The sequence below is a fragment of the Chinchilla lanigera genome, unplaced genomic scaffold (assembly GCF_000276665.1).
Source record: "Chinchilla lanigera isolate Chin_1 unplaced genomic scaffold, ChiLan1.0 scaffold00134, whole genome shotgun sequence".
NCBI classification, from domain to species: Eukaryota; Metazoa; Chordata; class Mammalia; order Rodentia; family Chinchillidae; genus Chinchilla; species Chinchilla lanigera.
Window position 1 is genome coordinate 2,611,711 of NW_004955535.1, and position 23,832 is coordinate 2,635,542.

At 38.1% G+C, this 23,832-nt stretch overlaps 1 protein-coding gene across 1 annotated transcript in view; it reads left to right on the forward strand.

Annotated features, from left to right (window-relative positions):
* The window catches only part of Dmd (dystrophin), a 2,013,932-nt gene that overhangs the window by 1,328,627 nt on the left and 661,473 nt on the right, over positions 1-23,832 (forward strand). Inside the window, exon 50 of the mRNA XM_013507710.1 lies at positions 1,935-2,043. Coding sequence (XP_013363164.1) covers positions 1,935-2,043 — 109 coding nt within the window. The remainder of the gene's footprint in view (positions 1-1,934; positions 2,044-23,832) is intronic.

Here is a 23,832-nt window from a genome sequence, read left to right on the forward strand (position 1 = left end):
TAGTTTAGAAGAGAATCCTTTAATCTCACATTATAAGACTTTAATAAATTGCTATTTGGTCTGACCTAGCAATTCCTCGTCATTCCTTGTGAACTTTTAGTCCAGATAACCAGGAAAAACTGCATTTTCTTGAAAAGGCTCAATATTTCCTTTCCTTGTGCCTTTGGACATACTCTTTCCTCCATCTGGAATGCCTTCTTCCCACCTGGTATTCCAAAGTCACCTTCCTGAGCAATCTCCACTCTTCTCGCAAGCCCAATGCATATGTTAGCTTTCTTCAGCAATCTATTGACCTCCGCAGGCTGAATTAAGCTGTTCCTCTAGTGTGTCTTTCCCCTAAAAACCTGCTGTCATTTGTTTACATTTCTATTTTCTCCACGAGGCTGTGAATTCTTAGAGATTATCTGCATCTTGTAAGCTTAGTGAAGGGCACAGGGGCTGGCACAGAGTGGCAGCTGAACATTTATTTCCTAGGATACATAAACAAATGAATGTTTTTATTGAAATGATTAGCATTAAATTAATGATTAGCACTAAACCGCAACATGTATATAACATATTCAAGTTGTTAGGATGGGTTCATTACCGTTCCTATTTACTCAGCACCTCTTTAAAGGGTTTGTAGTTTCTGGCTCTTCCAACTCGGATGGTTCATTGCTTTAACAAAACTCAATTTCTGTTAAAGTATTTGTTTTAACTAAATCCAGTGTCAGTAAAATTATTCGTATTCCCTACAACATATGCATAAGAATTTACAGCTATATCAAAATGCTGCTGTTAACCCTCAGTATGTGCTGGTAAAGTTTTTAAGAGTCTTACAACTGTATTAATCAGGTGTTGCTAATTGTAACCAGTAAAAATTTCCCAAGAGTAGAGTTTTTCGTGCTCCCTTGTCAGTACAGTGTACGTGTTCGTGGCAATGCAACTTTCCTGACTTAACATTATTAAGGAAACCTAGGTTCTGTCCATGTCTAGGCTCTGCCATTCCCTCACTAGCTTTGCTCAACTCGAGTGTATTATTTTCTTCCAAAGATGATACATGGCTAATACACTGCAAGATACTTCCATAACTCATTAAGTATAATGGACACCTTAGGTGTTGGCCATCTCCAATCAGCATCACCTGGGAAACTGCTTGAAAGGGAAGTTCTTGGGCCCCACCTGAGCCCCAGTGACTCCATCTGTGTAAGGCTTGCTTCCAGGTGATTTTGTGGATTGTAAAGGAGCAGAACCACCCCAGGAGGCAAGCAGGACTCAGTTCTCCCCCAAATATATAGTCGGCTGGGTCCACTGGATGCTCTGCAGCTGCAATGACCTTCCATAGTTGTCCAGCTCTGAGCCAAACTGGCTCCACGGAGAGCTTGCCCAGGGAGGACTGTGCTCTGCAGCTCAGGCAGTCCCTGAAAGCAGTGACACCTGAAGGGTGTTTACCGACCTCATCTACCTCGTCAGTAAGAATGTTTCCTTGAAGTGTTCCTGGGTGAAGTATCCCCTTCTCTACCACTGTCTCTCCAAGAGATTCTCACATCATTGACCTGGAGTGAGGCAGAGTATTAGAATTTTTTAAAAGTACTCTAGAGAATCCCGGCAGGCAGCCACAAATAGATACTATTTAAGAGTCAAGCCAAAGGTTGAGAGGGGGCTGGTTTCTGTTTGTTTTGTTTTTGCTAATGTGTGCACTCTACATTTTTTCCAAATGAAATTGTGCCTGGAGGAAGGCTTTATATGAAGCAAACAATCAATAAATATTTGTCGGGTAGTTGGCTAAAATAATTATAATTCCATTGAGAGGAATTCTACCCAGAAAATTAATGTAGAACTAAACTATAATAGAAATCCAATAATATATTCACAAAACAAATTAATAATTTCATGAATTAAGTTATCTTCAAGGTGTTAATCAAGTAAATAACACTTGTGCTTTTCTATTAAAGAGGAAGTTAGAAGACCTGAGCTCTGACTGGGCGGCAGTAAACCACTTACTTGGAGAGCTGAAGGCAAAGCAGCCTGACCTTCCTCCTGGACTGACCAGTCTTGGAGCCTGTAAGTACACTACTGCATCCATTTTTTTTTGGGGGGGGGGCTAGCTATTTGCTCAAAAGCATGACAATGAGATGATCTTTGAGTTAAAGGAAAGAATGTTTTCCCCTGCTTCTGCAACTAGGAATAAACCTTTGTGGTATTTACTATGCAAAATGTCTGGGAATGGGCTCTTTGAAAATTGGCCGTGATTCAAAGCATTGCATGCCAAAGATTTATTGAAGAGGGTTCTCTGAAGATACAACTAGGAGGAAGAGTGGAAGGTAGGAAAGAGTAGCAGAAGCTGAAACGTAGTTTGGTATCAGCAGATGCCTCTGCTGTTTTCACAAGGGATGATTTCACAGGAGCCCTGAGCTGGGCTGACTTTGCAGAGCTGTCTTGGGTAGCTGGGAGAGGGCGTGCCTTCCTATTCCTCTTTCAGCCAGCCACTGCCTGTGGGCTGCTGTTTTGTTTTCTGGGGCTGGAAGCAATTCTTTGTAAGGAAAACAATAAACAACCAATATTCCCAGCATCCAAAAATGGTTCACTTTTCTAATCAAGGTAAAGCAACAGAGAATCCACTAATGCTATATCCAGGGGAGCTCAAACTCCAAGCCCTATATCATTTAGACAGTATTCCACTTGAATAAAGTATGCATACAAAAATCACAGAAATCACAGAAACCCAGGCTTCCTATCTCTCCCTGTCCCCTTTGAAAGCAATTTTAAGAGCTCTTTCATTTTGAGTTCAAAAGAAGAAAACAATGAACTATGATTACCATGAGCTGACTTTAATGTTTCTTCATTTAGCTATAGCTGTAACTTTTGTTGTTACTGCATATTTTCAGTCTGTTTTATTTCACTTTCTATGCAGTTGTTGAGAGAAGGTATGCAAAAAATCTCACAACATTCTTAATGCTGGCTTTGACTCTCAGGGGAAAGAAGCCAGAAAACTTCTTTGCTGTACCAATTCTATAATTAGGCAGAAGTAAAAGCATCTTTGGGTGTTTTTTTCTTCTGTGTCTACTTTTCAGAGATCAAATATTGAAGTATTTTGCATGGTAACCAATTCTTTAGATAAAGCTGATTTTATTTTATATCAAGTAGAAATGTACTGAACTGGAAGGATCACAGCTGAGGTGGCATAATCATAATGCAGGAGAGGCATAAATAGTGTTTGGGTTAAAAAGAGGCCATACAGTCTGAGTACAGTACATCTCATGAACCTCTAGAGATTTCTGGGCAGTCATCACAGTTAGACTTAACAGCATTGTAGACTTGAAAAAGATGTGCAAGCATTATGTGTGTGTGTGTGTGTGTGTGTGTTTGGGATAATCAACCTGGGACACTGAAATTGCTATAAAAGGGTTTATATTCAACTAATTATGTCAGATTTATTTCTTTTTATGAGCTGTAATTTTTGTTTCCCTCAGCACATGTGCATGGTTTGTCCCTGTATAATCATTTATTGGCATTTGTTCTCTGCCTGTTATATGTTCAGCCTCCGACTCCATAAGCCTGTGAAGAGATTTTGTTCCAATGATTCCTTTATAAGCTTGTTGAACTGAATTTATGGGTTTATGTCCCCATTTAAACCACTCTATATGTGGTGGGGATGTTCCCAAACCAGGGCACAGAAATCTATTTAACATGTAATGTCCCTAAATACAATGATAATGTTTCTAATGGAAAATTCACTCGAAGTTCCAGTTTTCATTTCCAGGAACATGTATTCATCCACTCTAGTAAACATTTATGGAGTAACTTCTACATATTGAGCATCAGACTAGGTGCTGAAAATTCAGTATACAATAAGGTAAAGTCCTTCTTTTCATGAAACATTCTAACTGGAAGAAACCGACAGTAAACTAATAAAGAAAAAAATGTGTATTATCTCAACTGTAAGGGGTATAGAAGGTAGGTTATAAATTGATGTCAAATGGCCTGGGTTAGAAATGTAAGCCCCATGTCAGATTCAACTAATCACAATCTGTATTTTAATAAATTCCCTGGGGGTTCATGTACATACTGAACCTTGAGAAGCATATTACAGAGAACAAGAAAGCAAGGTAAAAACGGTTAGTGGGGATGAAAGCATTATTGTCTAAAGAGTGGTCAGGCAGGCTCTTTCATTAGAAGCAAGTTGATTTGAGACAGTGAGCTGTATGCATAATTGAGGAGAATATTCCAGGCAGAGAGAGAACAAATTGAAGATGTCAAAGTAGGAGCAAGACAGAGAAGTGTCAGTAAGACCAGTGAGACTCCAGCACAGGGCCAGGCAAAGAGCAGAGAAGGAAGTGGGAGCATTTCAGGCCTCTTGCCCTGTCTCCTTTTCTCCCCCAGTGAGGGCCTCTTTTCCCTCTGAGATGCTTACCTTCCCCCTCCACACACTACCTCTAGCTTGCTGCCAGTAGGGAATCTGGGAAAGTCCTCAGCTCCAGGTTATCGGTATAAGCTGGTAGAGCTGGAGAACTGAGAGAGGAATTTTCTCAAAAGCAGGGGCTTTTCATTCCATTTAGTAAAACTGTCACAGAGCTGGGCATAAAGTCAAAATGTTAAACACACAAATGTTGAATGAAAAGAATCAGTAGGGGGTCAGTTAGATCCAGAGTTGCTTTTATTCAAAGAAAGCTCCTTTAAAAATTTGTATGTAGTCGTTAAGACATCAGTATTAGCATTGTTTATATTACTTACTTCATGGAATTCATGTGAAATAAGTTAAAATATTTTAAAAATCTAATTTATCCTGTGATTATATTTCATGTACTATATTATACAGCAGCATTTATAATTCGTCATAATGTTTTTCCATTGAACTCCTACTACTGCATGCAGAGCTGCTTTTGCACTCATCTCTTTATCATCAAAATAATTTGCAAAAGTATATATGGGTAAATGCAACTTTTTAAAAGGTAAGGAGCCCAAAGTTTCAAAGGGACATAGCTAGATTAAAGGCACACAGCTAGAAAGAATGAGAGCCAGGATTCCAGTCCCAGTGTGTCAGTCTCCAAAGCTTGAGTTGTGTTGTTTTGGTTTTGTGTGTCTTGTGTGTTCTCTCTCCCTCTCTCCCTCTCTCCCTCTCTTCCTCTCTCCCTCTTTCCTTCTCTCCCCAAGCTCCTAATGGAAATCCCAGATACACAGGCAGCTACCCAGAAGTTAATGCAATTTAACTCACTCTTGGATGTACAGCAACTAGAAGTAATACATGTTTCTCAGTCTTTTCTGTTGAACAAGTAGGAGAAATCCATTTACTCTGAATTTCTTACAATTATGAACTTAGAATGATCATTGATATTATCACCTGGTTGAATATTTTTATGTGTGTGGAAATTTAGGCTCAAAGGGGCTTTTTAAAAACACTAAAACAAGCTCTCTTATGGCTGTTTACCTAAATTATATAATGTGATGCCATGGCCCTGCCTGAGCTGTATACATTTTTTAAATTTATAGGACAAATGGGTATGTTGGAAACAAACTTCTGCATCTGCCTCTCCTTGGGTACCTGTTGTATCAGTCAGCTATTGCTGTATAAAACCACCCTAAAACTTAATGGCCTAAATAAGAACAATTTACTTAGTTTTGAAACTGTTGCTCTGCAATTTGCCCCGCCATTAGCTGGATAGTTATTCTGATGGTCCTAGTAGATGATACCCAATGTGAATGCAGCTATGTGGCGAGGGAACAGCAGCTAGCTCGTGGAAGTGCTTTCACTCAGGTGTCTGACAGTAGGCTGCTGGCTGGAGAACCTCAGTAGTTCAGAAGCCCTCAGACTCTGGTGGTTAGATTAGGGCTTCATTTTATGATGATCTCAAGGCAGTCTTCCAAAAGGGGCAGGGGAGAAGCTAGATTTCTTGATGCTCAGACTTGAAAGGTTATATATCACTTCTGCTATATTCTATTGGCCAAAGGAAGTTTAAACTGTAGTCCAGATTCCAGCTCTTGAAGGGAAGAGCTGAGGCATCACGTTGCAAAGGGCATGGATATTGGGACAGGTAACCTTACAGTAGCTATATTTATACACAAACCACTACATTGGGGAAAAGAGGAAACAGTGGATACAAATATGTTAGTCTCTATACAACATCTTATATCAGTGTTTCTAAAACTTTACTATGGATGAAATCCACCCATTCTTTGTTAAAGCAGATTGGTGGACTTTAACCCCAGCATCTCCAAGTCATATGGGGTGAAATTTGCATCATTCAAAATTTACCCTGGGATGCTGATTTTGGGACTGCACTTGGAAAATTTTGGCCATAGGCCTATGGTGAATAGAAAGGAGTTCATCCACACTGCTCAGTATAAGACAGTGGGATTTCAGTGTGATCTTGTGCTGCGGATAACCAAGGGGTCCCCTTTATTCCAGCGCCTTTACTTCCTGACCCCCTTCACCAAGGATGTTGGAGCTTAGAAGTTCAAGGAAGTGGAGTGCTCATAAACCAGGCAGTATTTGCCTGGCACTGCTGTTCGGTGTTTCTAGCAGAGAGCTCTGGGAAGAAGAGCCATGATTCTATGAAGTTTCTCTGGACAAGCTAAACATTTAGCTAGACAGGACTTTGCATGAGTCTGAAGGCTTACATTGCAGATGGAGGCAAAGAGCCAGCAAATCTGGTGGTAAATGTCAGTGTGAATCCTTTCTTATACACAAGCTGCTGGGCCTGAGAACATTCATGTTCTGCAGTACCCCGTTTAGCATTTTCAAAAGAAATTGCATATAGATCATGTTTGATGTAAATACTGCAAATCAGATTTGATTCAAATGTGTTGGGGTAATAACTATGAAATGAATTGACCATTGTACACAGATATATAGAAATGCCAGTTAATAGAGGTTTCTAGCTGATTAAACACTGATGAAACCATGTCTTCTTGTAATTAATTTTGAGAGAGCAAGTCTCAAGTGTAATCAGGGAAGTGCAGTATTGGAGGTCAAGAGTCTTACGTTCTAATCTCAGTTGTTCTGCCAACTGGATAAGAGATCAACATACTCTATAGAGGGCCAAATGCTAAGTACTTTCAGTTTTATGGGTTATATGGTCAACTCGCATCATATTCTACCATCCCACAAATAATATGTAAAGGGGGCTCACTCTGTTCCAATAACACTGTATGTAGAGATACAGAGCAGATAGTTTAGGTTGGGTGTTTAGTGTCGCACTCATATACCTTCAGCATTTAGCATTCCTCTAAACACGAGACTTCTAATCCCAAGTACCTGTGATTTAGGCAACAGGAGGAACTCACCCATTCACAGAGAAGACTGGAAATGATGAGGAGGAAACATCCTTGGGACAGCATTTAACCAAGAATGGAGGGAAGTTGGTGATTAAATAACCCATCTTCTTCTCACTGTTAGGAAGGATACCTCCCATATGTGTTCCACACCAAAGGTCTCCATTGTACTGAGCATGATAGCCTGTTTATTATCCAGTTCTATTTCAAAGCTGCTTTTCCCATTTTAGTCATTTTCCTCCTCCTCTACTATGACTTTAAGGTCAACCTCCCAGCTAAACTACACCTACATAAATCTTTGTTTCAAGGTCTACTTCTGGGTTAAGCTAAATTCATACAACAGGTATTAGAATCAGAGTGACATTTATACCTTGTGAATGAATTATGTTGTGATTCCCTTTTTGCAGGTGAGAAATGTAAGGATTAGAAAGGTTAAATGATTGGTCCAAGGTAATAAAGCTAGTTAAGTAGAATAGGTTTTCAAAGATAAGTCTCTGTGATTCCAAAGGTTGTGCTGTTAATTAGTACATCATATTTTAAGCAGTGATTTATTAATCTTTGAATTGAAGGTTATGTTTAGATTAAATATCAAATACACAGGAGCTTATTTTTATATTTATTATTTGAACTTCCCTCACCTTACAAGAAATGGATAAAACATTCCAGTGTCATTTGAATAACATTTCAACCACCCAGGCAATACAGTGAAAACATGGGGTTAATTGCAGTTTAAATGTAAGCCTCCTCTTTATTTATCTGCAATGACTATGAGGGAGAGAAGGAAGTTGTCAATTAGTTCTTGTAAGGAACAGCACGAAGCAGATAGCAGCTGAGATCACCAGGCTTGTGTAAAGGCAAGATGACATGGAATTTATTGTGCCTGGGTGCAGGCAGACAGAGAGCAAAAAGGCCATCCATGTGGAACAAAGAGAAGTGGGCTTTTTTGATAGATCTTGAAAGAAGGCAAGGAACATTAGGCAGAAGGATTTTGGTAAAACATCAGTAGTCAAAGTTCTCTAGATGTTTCATGCCTCAGTGAGCAGAGTCCTTGAGGTGTCCAGTGTAAATGTTTGGGTGTCTTCAGATGTCCCAGTATTTCAAAGATTCCATGCTCCATCTCATCTCTTTAACCACATCCTGAGTTTGCTGAGTGCACTGGTGCTAAGCTGAGAGCAATGCCAACAAAGAGAGTCATGTCCAAATGGAGCCTTAGAATTATCACTTTCTTCTTCCCTTCTTCTTTACAAATACCTCTCAGAAACACTAGGAGAAGTACAACCCATATTATTTCCTGTTTTCATTATGTTTCTGCAACAGCAAACAGAAACACCAAAAGAACACCCAGGCTTTGGAGGCAGATTCATCTACATCTATGGACACTGATTAAGATCATTCCCAGAATATCAGGCCCTGATCTCTGCTGGCCTAGAGTTTATATGGGATAAACAAACAAGAAGTACAGAAGCACAATGACTTATCAATTGGGGATTGGTTCTTATAATATGTGTCATAGTGACCCACTATGCAACCTAGTGACCAGCTGTTTCTAAGAGACAGAAGTAACAGGAATTATCACCTGGGCAACTGAAGTATACTGACTGGGGGACACTTTCTACTACATTTCCACTATTGATTCTGCTTTGCCTGAATCTTTTTTTTTTTTTTTTTTGGTAGTGGGAATCGAACGCAGGACCTTGTGACTGCCAGGCAGACGCTTATGCCACTGAGCTATATCCCCGGCCCTGGCTGAATCTTTCAAATCAGTTTCAGTAGAGCCATGTTTCTCTCTGTCTCATTAACAGATACTTGCTGTACTGAAAACATTGGTAACATGTCACTGTTGGTTTTATAGTTACAATCTTTAAATCTTGAAAACTTCCTCAAAGTCTAATACAGTACAAATAAGATTTTATTCTAAAAATGTAGTTTAAAAATCATATGTGTGTATGTCAGTGATATGAGGGTGCTTGAAGTATAATGAAATGTGTACAAGAGAAGTAACCACAGTGATCTCTGGCTGGGGACACCGCAATACTGTTCCCATTTATCAGAAGGAAAGCTTTCTACATAGAGTGTCTGGTCCTGGGCCAGGTTTTTCAACAATGCTGCCTGGTTAACAGGAAAGGCACAACAGTGGCAACATTGTTAACATTCAAGACAGTGATAGACTGTGAAAGCTCCAGTATTTCAATGTTAATTATCCATTTTGTGATGATGAAGTTCCCTTTCTTTTCCCTCTCTTAACCTTTTGGCAGTTTTATTGCTTGGTACCAGGGGACTCTGCTTAGGGGTCTGAACTGGCAAAGGAAGAGAAGCTCTCTAATCCATCATTTCTAATGCTTGTTGGAAAGTTTCCTGGAGCTTTCCGTGTGTGTGTGTGTGTGTGTGTGTGTGTGTGTGTGTCTCTGTGTGTGTACACGTGTGTGCCTGTGTATGTCTGTCTGTCTGTGTGTGTGTGTGTGGTGGAGGAGGAGGAGACTAATACCAATGAATAAATAAAGTATTCTGATTAGAGGTTTTTCACTTGCCCATGTCCTGCATTTTAACAGAAATAATGTTGATTACAGTAAAATTACCTTAACCTTCTTACCCTATTTAACCTTTTGCAAGAAAGAAACTTTGCCTGAAATGACTAGACTATATGATAATATCGAATATCGCATTATCAAGGTGAAATTACAGCTATTTAAATGTCTTCATAAAAATAGGAACACTACAGGGCCAAGGATATAGCTCAGTGGCATAGCGCCTGGCAAGTGCAAGGTCCTGAGTTCGATTGCTGGCATCAAAAAAAAAAATAGGTACACTATAGTTTACAGCAGAAGGCTACAACATGGATTCGTAATGTTTCCTAAAACATCCCTGAGTAGTTTTAAAATTGAGTATGACTTTACCCTTAAAGAGGATTTTAAAAGGAAATTGTAGCAATTTTACACTTAAATTGTAGATTTTAAGATTGTAGTTGGAACAGCATTTCAGAGGTCATTCATTTTTCCCCACTATCTCAGGAAAGGCTTCATCTTTCTTAGAAGCAATCTTTGAGAGTTAACTGCCTACTCTTTTCTTAAACAACGAAGAGTAGATGGAGTTCCACCACTGTGTTTTGCTCAAGACTATCTTTCAATTGCCTAATCCAAACTCCAGTTACTGTCTAAATTAATTTTTTGCATGGGAATAGAACATTTCTGCCCACTACTGATGTAGGCCATGTTCACTCATTCTTTCAAGTTTGTTATTTAATCTTGCTTCAAGCTTCCATTTTCTAGTTTAAATCAGTGCTTCCCCGTGGTCTGTCAGTAAAACAGCTGTGTCTAAAATGCTTTTTGAAAAATTCTATGGCTTTCTCCCTACCATCCCAAGTGTGTTTCCTGTATTGTTTTTCTGTTGTGGACTTCAGAGTTGGACATTGTTCCATAATTCCTGGCCAATTTATGACTTGGTTGCAATACAAGGATTGCATATATCCTTTTCCTATCTTTATATGTTACTACCATGTTTGTCCAGTTTTTATTTAATAACCAGTATATGGTAGGTATTGAAATAGTACTTTTTGAGTAAATAAACAAATATATATCTATATTAGGTTTGGATCATATAAATCAGCCTTCTCATATAGTTATAATCCCAGGGAAATTGAGTGGTTATATACTTTTCCAGCTGCTTAGTAACAGAATCTGAACACAAACTTCTACCTCCAATGTTTGATTTTAGTATTCTTTAGCATTCATATATATATATATATATATATATATATATATATATATATATATAGAGAGAGAGAGAGAGAGAGAGAGAGAGCGAGAGAGACTTTGGTATTCATCAAATAGAGATATTCTGTGGATTTGATTCAAATCTTCAGGCCAGATCTAACCTTCTCTCATTCCTTAACTTTCATCCTTCATGATAGATAATTTGAGAACCTCTGCTTTACATGCTATCTTCCTCTTAAAATTCATATAGTTTATTTCTTTTCTCATCTTTAATATTTTTAACGAAGATATTTCAATCTCATTTCCAAGGCACTTTCCAATCCATGGTAAGTTCATTAAGCAGACAGTCTAGATATCCTAATATTTAGGTAAAATTGCTAATAACACCAGCTATACCAGTGGCTAATTTTACAGTGGAAACCTATAATAGGGAAAAAGAGTCTAAATTGTAATACCTTTGAATTCTACTTCTGGAATGATTACCACACCCTCAAAAAGGCATTGTTGCCAATATCAGAAAGGAGAAACTAAATGTAGGAGACAATATTGAAATAAAATAATCTTTAATGTCACCTCAGTTTCCCAGGATTATTCTTTATTCTTCAAGGAATTTATAGATAAAATATATATACTTTGTCTGTTAGCTATGCATTGTAAGCAGAGAACACTGTATTGCTTTTTATATTGAACTGAGGAAAATTGTCACCTTGATTATTAGCATATTTTCTAACCCTATGATTCGATGATAGGCATTTTTACTTTCCCATCTGCAGCATGATCAAAAGAGAAGTTCTATTATTTTTCTCGCTGATGCTTCTAAGGTAAAGTTTGCCTCTTGTTTGAGCCTACACTCTGTGTTTAACAAATAAGGACATAACTCAGAAATGAATTGTGCACTTTGATTTGAAAGTTTCTCAAGGTCAGGACCCAGTTTCACAAGAAATTTTATTTTTTCCAGTACAGCTGACATCCAGTCCCACCAGCTGAAAGACAAACTTGTCTAATAAAGCTTTCAGATTCAATTTGTTGTCTGCATACAGCTTGAGGAATCTCTGGAGGTCACTCACAGCATGTGCTGCAACCCCAACAGGGAGAAGTAATGAAAAGATTCTGGTTAAAAAGCTGACACTACCCTTTCCACCCTCCTTGAATGTGAATATAATGAGCAAGTTTATAGACACAAATCTCTGTGATTCTGGGGATTTCCATCTTGATCTCTGACTCCAAGGAGCATTTGAATGCATGGATTTGTATCTATTATCTGGATGAATAAATGCTTCATATTGAGTGTATTGAAGAAACTGTGCTTTAACAATAAAAGTCTGATGTAAATCAGGCAAAACAACATTGTCCCTTCATGTTTAGCTCCGTTAGAGGGCCTCTAAGTCTCACAGTCTGGTTCTATTCCAGTAATACATAAGCATATCATAGTTGTTTTTAAAAATAACACCCACTTTCATTCCAATTATTCCCCCAAAGTTTTACATTGACCCAAACATAGCTAATATTTATTTTAGAATGAACTTGCATTAATACCTTGCTCTATACCAGGCATTTGGCTAAACATCCTTTGTGCATGCTTTTGTTTCATCTTTAAATCACCTTACTAGAAAGGTGCCATATTACTGTATTTTCCTATTGTTAACAATGGGAGGAAACTAAACCCTATAGAGAATGATCATCCCCAAGACACACAGATAATAAGTTGGCACAGCATTTCTGTGAACACTTATCTTTCTAAAATTTATGCCTATTTTTGACCTTTATGTCTATTCATGCACTTGATTATGCAGTCTGTACATACAGATTCTTGTATTCTGTAGAATCAATTCCACTATGTTGTTGATTTTTAAAATATAGTTTCTAAACAAAATGTAACAACAGTATTCTCTCTTCTCCCTCCTTTCTTTACCTCCAGGCAAATCTTACATTAGAGCAGTATGAGTAGATTTAGGATTTATATAGTAGTACCTTTAAAGCTTATTGAAACCTCAGAGCTATGCAAGTGATTTCAGTAAAATGAAATAATGTTTCTTTTTATTTCTTAGCTTTATTTTTCTTTCCCCTCCTCTGGCAGATAAGAGGCCATTGGGACAGAAAAGACAATTAGATGATACGCCTGACCATAGTGTTACTACTTAGCTTTATTTATTCTCCTAGTTTTATATCTGTCAGTCCAAGGTCAAACAGCTAGTACAACAGCAGCATTATAAAAAGTAGATCTGGAGAAGACCACAAGGTGCCATAGTGTATGCCCCTTCTACAACTCAAAATCAATTACGTACAAATAGTACTCTTTTCATCTCTTTTTAAAACAATTCACAATCCCTTTGGTAAAATGTGTTGTGTTCAGGCCTGATTTTCAATGTATTCTCTGATATTTTCTTAGTTCAGTGGCTGTGGTGAATAACCAGGCCCCACTGTTTATATAGTATCAGATCACAGAAGTGAACATTGGCCCGGACTTTATCCAACCAAGCAAACAAACCAGTGACTTAGAGCTTATTACCTATTCTGGAAAGTCGGCTTCCCTGTCCTAGAGAGGGTAGATGTTCCTCCAATATGTCCTATACTTCCCTTTGCCTCCTATTTCCAATTTTAACCAGTCATCTGCCCTCCCTACTTTCCTGTTTCACACAGTAGGCTTCTTACGATTTCACATGATGAAGGGATTATATACTTTAAAAAATAAAAAGCCACTATGTTAAGATGATACTGAAATTTGTGTGAAAATAAAAGAGAATAAAATTAATAGCAGCATCACATTTAAGCATGCCACTGCACTAAAAATTTTTTTCCTTTATGGATAAACCTGAAGCATTATAATGAAAGCCACTGTGAGCAAGGCAGTGGGTACAAGTGGATGGAGATGAATAACTCGGCAGACCTGAGTGGACAGATAAGATGAGGATCATAATAAGCCATGCCAAGGGATGCATGCTCCAGTTATAAATTAGAGGATACGGAATAACTAAATGGATAATAAAATTGGTCAGGCTGCAACATGAATATCAACTAAAAAAAATGACTATGGTTAGTGAAACGGAAATGGAGAAAAGCAGTACACTAAAATCTGTAAAAATCATACATGGTAAAACTCTGTACATGTGCATATCACTTATCTTGATCTCAGAAGATCCCTGAAGAACAAGGGTCATCATTTTGTTGCAGTTAGAGAGACTGCTAAGCAAAGACTCAAGACAGAAATTTTTCTCATCCTATTTCTGGGCCACTGTTCACTTACGGCAGTCATAATGGGAATTCACCAAATCATAGCTTACTGCAATTAGAGAATGTGTTTTGAAGCCTCGAAGATATAATTTGAGGGAAATTTAAAAATCTCCATTTTACAGAGTAAGCCACTAGGTTATAGAACTTACTATTTTAGCAAGACGTATAGATTAATAATGTAAATCACTTCAAAAAATTTAGATCAAGAATGTGCATTTTTTTTTTCTGTAAAGAGCCAGATAAATTTTTTTTGGCTTTGCAGATCAGAAAGTCTGTAAGTCACTCGGTGCTCCTACTGAGACACAAACGCAGCAATGCACATTATTTAAATAAAGAAGTGTGGCAGTGATCTAGCAAAAACTTTACTTACAAAAATAGTAGTGGGACACGTTGGGCCTACACATTACAGTTCACCAAGCTCTTCTGTAAATATGTATTTGTTTATTGATTCATATTATCTAAAACATGGGATATATATTATTGAATATATTTCTGTAATATGTGTAAGGCTTCTATTACAGAAAATAATGTTTCCTATTCACAATAATTTCAATAATTACCCAGGAAGTAGAGTGCCATTTACCCCTAGCACAGGATAGAAATTTGTAAAGGAAATCATGATAATAATAACAACATGTGAGAAATACTTGGTACAAATTTTAAGAATGTTCCATATCATGAAAGAAAAGATGAAGAATAGTTACATAAATGGATCTGAGCTTAAAACCTTTCTCCTCACTTGAGAGAACGTTTTCCTATCTTCTCAGTAAAATACAAGAAAGAAGATAACTAGACTTTCGCTATTTTTATTCTTATAATTATCTCATGTATTCAATTACTGTGGCACTTTAGATATATAGAGGTAACAATTTTTTTTATCATGTGGAATCAAATCGCTACTAATAGTTTTAGAAATCACGATGTTATACATCACATCTGAGCTTTCTTTGGACTTGAAGGCTAGCAGAAGTCTACAAAAGTAGAATGGTCTCCCTAAGTAGGAACATAAATGAACAGAAAAGAATTATTGTAATGCCACTTCAACTGAATAACATTTAAATTAGGAACTAGTTGGAAAGAAAAAGTACATAGTTAGAGGTAAGAGATGCCATTATCAGTGGGATGAAGATCCATTTCCAGTACTCGTTTTTACTTATTGGTCAAGTTCCTTCTCCAACTATGAGCTATCTGTTTGTCAGTGTGCTAATTTAACAAATAGTCTATCCAGGCTGATTGTGTACCCTTCTGTGTGTCAGATGCTGGGTATAAAATACTGATCAAGAGAGACATGGTTCCAGAATTTACAGAAAGCAAAAGCATTTAGTAACTATGTGGTCACCACTAGCATATAGAATACTATGGGAGAGCCCAGAGGAATCAGTTAACCCACTCTAAAGTGGTGTAGCAAAGAGATGCCAGAGAGAGATTTCTGCAAAAGTAGAATGCTGAAGATGAGACTGAAAGGGTAAGTAGTTGTACCTAGGCAGTCAAGCAGGAGGAGAGTATTCCAGGCAGGACAGACTGTGAGTAAGAGGTTGGAGTTTAAAAGGAGGTAGGTGCTACCTAAGCAATACCAGTATGCCTGAGTAATTGAGTTAGGATGCAGAGTGGGTAAGGAAGGACGTCAGGGAGGCGGTACTAGATGAGGCTGAAAAAGCATACTCTTGGATTGTTTTTTAAGGCACATTAGAGAAATCGGTCACATTCCATTTGAAGGGTGACTGAAAGCTATTAAAGCATTTTACAGAGGCTAGTGACATGGCTGTGTTTGGACTTTGAAGGAGTTGCTTTAGCTAAAGGGTGGAGAATGGCCTGGCTCAGAGCAACACTGAAGGCTTTGCCGTGGCTCTGGCAAGAGATAATGATGACCTAAACTAGTGATGTGCGGGAGGGAGCAGAGACAACATGGACAGATTCAGCAGATACTTGGCTTGTGGAAGCAATAGGAGCTAATAATTGATTAGACGAGGTGGTGAGAAATGTGGAGAACTCAAATAAAATACCTAGGCTCCTGGCTTGAGAAACTGGGTGGATGGTACTAGAGATTAGTAAAATATGGACTATTTTAGGATTCGGAAGGGTCATGATTACAATTTTAGACATGTTGGATTTGAGATGTTTGCAAGACTCCTAAGTAGACTAGATGCATGGTCAGGAGATAGGTTTAGACTAAATATAGGGATTCCAGAGTTATTGACATACATAATGGAAGTCTCAACAGTGAGATCACCTGGCAAATGTGTGTAGAATAAGAAGAGAGATTTAGGCTAGAACTCTGATGAATTCTTACAGTTGATGTCTACAGCAAAGTGAGCCAGCAAAGGAGACCAAGAAAGAATGACCATAATAAGAAACAGAAAATCAATGGAAGAATAAAGTCAGACTTTCAAGAAGTTTGTTTCTTTATGGATGGAAAATGATGCGGGGGTTACAGAGTAAACTTCCTTTCTAGCCCCCTTTCTCTCTCATCCATCCATCCTTTAGTTGTTGTATCAGGCACGTACTGTGAAAGTGTGTTGGATTTAGGAAATTAGTAAGACCTAAAGACTATAGTCAGGGGCTGAGAGTGTAGCTCAGTGGTGGAGCACTTCCTAGCAGGTGTGAGGCCCTAAATTCAGTCTGCAGCCCCATACACACAATGAAAATGTAGTAGTCTGTAGTGGCTACAGAGTTGGCCAAAGTGGTAGCCCATAGCATCTGAACTGGAGAGGGCAGCAGGTGCAAAGGAAAAGGGAAGAAATCAGGGGAATAGTTACCTCCGGGGAGATTGTACCACTGGCTTCACAAAGGTGTGTTCTGAAGTACAATATGCTATTTTTGATTGGTGTGGTCATACGTGGTGCATATCTTTATAATTTTTCTTTAAGCTTCATGAATATGTTCTGTGTAATCATGTATAAGTTAAGAAAAAATATCACTGTGAAAGAATATAAGGCTTCCAAAAAAATTTCATCACAATTGTAGCCGATGTCTTTGATGCATGGAGGCATATGGCCTTGATGCACCTGTAGCTGTGACTGTAGCCACAGTGGACATTCTCGAACAAGTGGAGATTTACCCTTAGCTGACAGCAGGCCACGTCAGTGGAGAATTGCACCCATTGTCCACTTTCTGTCTAAGGGAATTCTTTGGCGTGCCAGAAGCATAAAAATTCGGTGAGCTGGCCTAGAAGGGGCGGTAGATGTATACCTGAAGCAATGGTAATGGGAGCCCGTGAGAATAGTTTTTACCTGTTTTATTTTAGGAAGACAACTCAGAAGTGTTCTCTATATTTCGGGGGAACATAGAAAGGTTCTAGAAAATCCAGCCCCTGTGTTCTGGAGTTATGACCTAAATAATGCACATTTGGTTGGCCTTTCTTCCTCCTCTACCTCACACTTTGGGCCCTTCATTCTTGCTTTCTGAGGATCAGATCCCAAATCAACTGTGAGCATGCAGGTCCTTGTTCGGGCCCTGCTTTCTAAAGAGAGAACAATCAGAAAACTGGAATGGACTTGAGGAGAAATAGCTATAAAAACCATGAAAAAATTTCCTCTCTGTGACAGACTGCACATTCAGCCCCCTGTAGAGGTCTCAAAAATAACCTCATCACTGTCTCCTGTCATCACATGCAGGTAATTACTCTAAGATTCCCTTTTTTTTCCTTTCAGTTCTTATATCATCAACTGTCCATTAATAAAACCTCAGAAGTTGGCCTCAACACCTTTTCCCCTCACTGTTCCTGGATGTCCATCACTAAGCGCAGTTGATTCTCTCTCCTATGTCCTGTACTTTGTGGCTTAGCTCCACTTTTTAGACTTATCCTGCATGTCTCTGACTAATCTCTCATCATCTCTTTCCTGCACCGTAAAAACTTTCATAGCTTTGTGTTAGGATGATGATAGTCCTGGCTTGCTCAGGGCAGAACATGGTTTATGCCTCTTGTGTCCATGGTATTGGTAGTATCCTATTCACTCTTGCACTATTAGGATTTTGTTTCAAATAATATGGTTGTACAAACCTACACTAATTTTCCCTCATTCATTCCTTCTTTTCTACACAGTATATTTGAGTGGCCCTTTTAAAATATAAACTTGATGGCAAAGTTCTCTTTAAAACACTGTATGCCCTTCCCATTGTTCTCAAAATAAAATAATTTCTAAAAATTCATGCTTATGGAGCCTTGTCTTCTATAAGTGACCCTTCTGTGTCATTACCTTTATGCCAGGCACCATGGACTGCTGACTGCCTTATCTCCACATTGTCCTATGTTCTAGTTTTATTTTGCTCTGTTTAGGGGAATGCCTGATTTTCTTACTACAGGCTGTTACATATACTAGTCCCTTTGCTTGTGACAGCGTACTCTTGTTTCCCCACCTGATGCTTCTTTTCAAGTCTTAGCACAAATGTCATGCTCAGGGAAGACATTCTTAACTTCTTATAGAATGTCGGTGTAAATAGCAGCACTTATACTTCTCAGCCAGAGTACATACCAAATCGGGTTTACATTTTTAAAAGCATTTGAACTTACTTTGTTGCCTTGACTTGACTATAAGCTTCTTGAAAACACTCACTGCCTCCTTTTCCCCCATAGCTTTATTGGAGTGTAATTCACAAAACTTAGATATATTCAAGGTATAAAATCTGATGATTGTATACATGTATCCTTTGTGAAATAGTGACCACAAAGTAATTACCACATTCATCACAACAAATAGTTGATATTGTATGTTTAAGGGAGTAAGAACACTTTAGTATCTACTCTCTTCTGTAATACAGTGCTATTAATTGTAGTGACCACATCATGCATTATAAACCTCTAGAGTTTACCCATAATGAGGTTTATACACATTGACCAACATCTCTTTTTCTTATCTTTGAATCTCACTACCTGGGAATAAATGAGCAAGCCAGAATTAGAAATCAGAGTACTGTTCAGTACAGAGTTCCTGAAAATTATACAAGATATTCACAGTCAATACTTTGTACAGAGAGGGTGTCCTCGAGCCATGGGTATCCAGCCAGAACCAACAGTGAGTGGCGGAGGGGGATGGACAAGACAAAAGGAGAATGAGTAGTGTTCATGAGAGAAAATATATGTAAAGAAGTATGGATAAAGATGTACTGCATTGCTGTTTATTCCAGAGATGTAGCTAGCTAGAGGAATTAAGAAAACTTCAGAGTGGTTAAAAGTCTTGTTCAAATCTCCATAATTTGCAAAGTAGTAATTTTTAGTAGACCCTAGCCTAACTTATAACACTCTTGTAACCTAGCTCTATTTTCCTTTATTGCCATTACCATTCTCTCGAATGATGTTGAACATATACGTGTTTTCTCTCTTTTCTCTATGACTGTAAATTTTATGAGGCCGCCAGCCATGCAGTTTACTATTGTATTCCCAGTGTCCACAGCATGACACCAAGTAGGGTCCCAGAAAGTGTGTTGTCAATGATTCTCAGTCCAGTGATGGATGCTTATACTGCATGGTACTGCCTCCTTTTTTGCTTGTTTGTTCATTTTTGTTTTGTTTCCTTTTTAGTTAATTCCATATGGAATTGTGTCATTTTGCCAACAGTGTCTATCTTTCTTGCCTATGTGTCTACCTTTTTTCTCATCTCTTTTCCTTAGTCCATCTCCTCAATTTCCTGTCTGTTACAGATTATGCTCAGGATAAGACTGGAGGCACTTTTATTTTTGATGTCAGGATTTTGAATGACAACTCTATGTGCTCTACTTTGAACCTACTGCTGGTTGGGCTACAGATACAGCTCACTTATCTAGAATATATGAGGCCCTGAGTTAAATACCAAGCACTGCAAAGTATTTTTTTTTAAAAAGCAAGAAAGGAAATACTTCATTTTCTTCTTAAATCCACTGAACAACTTTTTGCTCACAGAAAAGATAAAACCCACAGAATCTGATCCGAACTGATCATCATAAATATTGGTCTTCCCATAATTTGTAGATTTACAATGTGATAGAATTTTTTTAAAGGGGTGGATAGTTATGATGTATTTTTATCATTAAACCTGAATTTAAGCGTTTTATACTTTGAATACATGAAGTACCATTCCAGTATATTATCCTCAGTATTTCCACTGTAAGAGCAAAAATATTTGAGAATAATAAATATTGCAGTAGCATAAAAATTCATTTGAAAGTCTTTGGATGTTGCCACTTTATCCCTGTCTTCAGCTCTCCCTAAGGAACAGTCTGTTTCCTTGAAACCAATCAGTTACTTTCCATTCTTCCCCCAGAAAATCTTTTAAATTCTTTGTATTTCACTGAAACATGTTCCTTGTCTCATTTGATTTGTTCTCAGTCCTTCATTTCTTACTTCTTTTGTCATCCTGTATGTCAGGAAAAAAATCCATCACCTCAAATCCTTTAATATATTTGTCTACCACAGTTTACTTTCCTGACAAATGTACTCTTAAGAAATCCATTGATATTCAAAGTATCCATACTATCTGCCTTACCTTATAGTTCCTTTCAGGAGTTTTGTGTTATGAATATATTAGACCACTTAATCCCATTTTATTAATGCTTTACCTAGCATTCTTGTTCTAATTAAATGGTTTTTGAAGTTGGATCAGACCTTGAGTATTAATAAAAGATACAGTTTGTATTAACTTGCTAGGCAAATTTTTCCTAATCAATATGCCCTTTGCTGATGTTCTGTAATCTTCCCCTTTCCCTGTTCCTATCCTTCACATCTGTTGCCTTAGTCTCTGAGATTGCATATTCTCTTGTTTTGTTTCACCTTGTCTATTTGCAGTGACATCTTTTGTCACTTATTGCTACTCCCAATTAGTTGATCTCTCCCCTCAGTCGGAGAAAACTTGCCTCCCCTCTTGACAGGCAAGAGCGCTACATTCTCATACATGTTTTCAAAATTTATTTCATTTTGATAAAGGGTCTCACAGCATCTCTTCAGGAGCAGCATCCTGGTTAGTTTGTCATTGTGCACATTATATTTACTGTTAAGTAGTCTTCACTTTTTATTGTGTGTGATAGAAATGGAAAACCAGAAATTTACCAGATAATTTCTATACCAATTCACTGAAATAGAAAATCGAGGGTGAAGACCACCAGAACTATGCCAATGATTATTTCTGGATGAGATGTCTTTCTTCAACTTCATGTTCAAAATTTCACCTGCCAACCAACTGCTCCAGTGATGTTCCACAAATATTTCCAACTCAACATACCCCAAACTGATATCATCATTGTCTTTTATAAATCTTCCTCTGACTAAATTTCCTATTTTGATGGATAACACTAACAAATTGCCAAGTTAAAAATCAGGAAGTTATTCTGGCACTTTTATATTAAGTCCCATAATCTATTACCTTCCTAAAAATCTTGTAAGCCAAACACCAAGTGACCCTGGAATTTCTTTTATTCATTTTTCAATTATTTATATTTTGCCTTATTGGGGATTGAACACAGAGCCTTGCTTGTAGCAGGCAAGAGCGCTACATTCTCATATATATTTGTAAAATTTATTTCATTTTGATAAAGGGTCTCACTAAGTTGCTCCAGCTGGCCTTGAACTCATGATCTCCCTGCCTCAGCCTCCTGAATACTGTAGTTGGGATTACAGGCATATGCCCTTGTGCCCAGCATGAAATTTCTTCTCTCTTACTCAACTGTTTTGTTTCTGTCATTTATTCAGATGTTGCTTTCTACAAAGCCTCTTGATTGGTTTTCCTGTCTGTATGGACTTACCTTGCACACTGCAAATCCACTAAAATTATACTTTTTAACATGTGATAGTATATTAGTAAATGTTTATAACAGTTACCTTTCTTCTTAGGATAAAAGCTAATTCCATTAGCTTGGCACACAAAATCTTTAACAGTTTGGTGTCCAGTAACCAGTCAAGGTTGTTTACCTACACCCCTTCCATGTTTTTTTTTTATTTGTTTTTGGTTTTCTTGTGTGCTGGGGATTTAACCCAGGGTCTTCATACTGAGCTATATCCCGAACCCTCTTTTCCCCCTTTTTAACTTTTTGTTTCTGAGACAGGCTCTCACTAAGTCACTAAATTGCCCAGACTTGGCTTGGAGTTGGATCCTCCCACCTCAGCCTCCCAGTGTTGATAGTATAGACTTGTATACCTACCTGGCAGGGGAGATATCATGATCATGAAGGTGGTTTTCCCAGGGCGAGGCTTATCCACTGCACCCCAGATGTGCTGACCCCTGTGATTTCCCCAAATGTGGGAAACTTGACTGCATAATTTGTGGTAGTGATTGAATGCGTTTGTGCTCTCCCCTGATAAAAAGAAGATATTATAGACTTGTGTCCCTGGCCCCAGCTACCACCTCTCTCTTAATAAATCAAATAATAAGAAATTATTTATAGTTCCCAACCAACAACTGTTGTCGTTTTACTTTAGCATGTACTGTCCCCTCTGCTAGAAATACATTTCTCACCAGCGATTCTTTGGTAAATTAATTCTTAATATCTTCACTTTAAAATATTTCTTGTATGAGTACCATCCTCCCTGCCTGGGTCCCCGGAGAAATGAAAGTACTTCTCTTTAGATACTTCATCTTACCATTTACTTCAATTTCATCAAGAATCCTAATCTTTTATTGGCATTTATTGTTTGAACAGAAAATTATCCAGTGCAGGAATGGTGCCTTATTTATTTTTGTAAACTTCGTGGCATGCTGAAGAGTTAGAGATGCTTTGGGGTACAAGAAAGAATACATATCCACTGTGCCTTCAGCCTCCATGTAAATTCAACACAAATGAATGGAAGTTAAGTGGAGAAATCAGGCTTCAGGAAAACACTAACAGATCTCCAGAGCTATTTTACTATGATTTTCTTTGTTGTGATTTTTCCTGCTGTTTCAGCTCTTCACTAGCTGCCCTTTAGCTCTCAAGGTGACTTCTGGCAGGAAATAGGCCAAGATGACTTCTTGTTACTGGGAGAGAGAGAGAAGCTCTGACCTCAAGGTTAGAGATTTTTTTCCCTTCAGTCCAATCAGGCCAATCTCAATTGTTTTTCTGCTAGTGGGCTAATGATGCGTGCCATGGCTTGGGTATGGTTCTTCTACCAAAGCTTCATGTGCTATAAATCTGGGTCTTCAGTGTGATGATATTGAGAGATGGTGAGATTTTTAAGAGGTGGGACTTAGTGGGAGGTAATTAGTTCAGGACTGCCACTGTGAAGGGATTAATGATGCATCCACAGAGCGGATTAGGTCCAGCAGGAATAAGTTACCTCCCTGCAGAGCAGATTGTTCTAGAAGAGCAAACCTTTTTCCCCCAGCTCCTGCTACCTCTCTTGCCATATAACCCTTATTCATGAGTGGCTTTACCATGTGAACCTACCTGGCATGAGGCCCTCATGAGAAGCCCCAGTGGTGCCATACTTTTAGACTTCCAAAACTGTGAGCCAAAAAACTTCTGTTCTTTATAAATACCCAGAATCAAAAGTTCTGTTATAGCAACACAAAACAGACTAAGACAGTGTACATTATGTATCATATCTGTAAAGGGTATTGTATTAGTATTACCATACTACTACCAATTAAGACTATGTCCATAAGCTGGTTCATTAAGATTCCAGAACTAGAGTGAAAAAGAATGAGATTATTTTGGTGGGCTTAGAATGTAAGCTTCAGATGAATATAAATCAACCTCT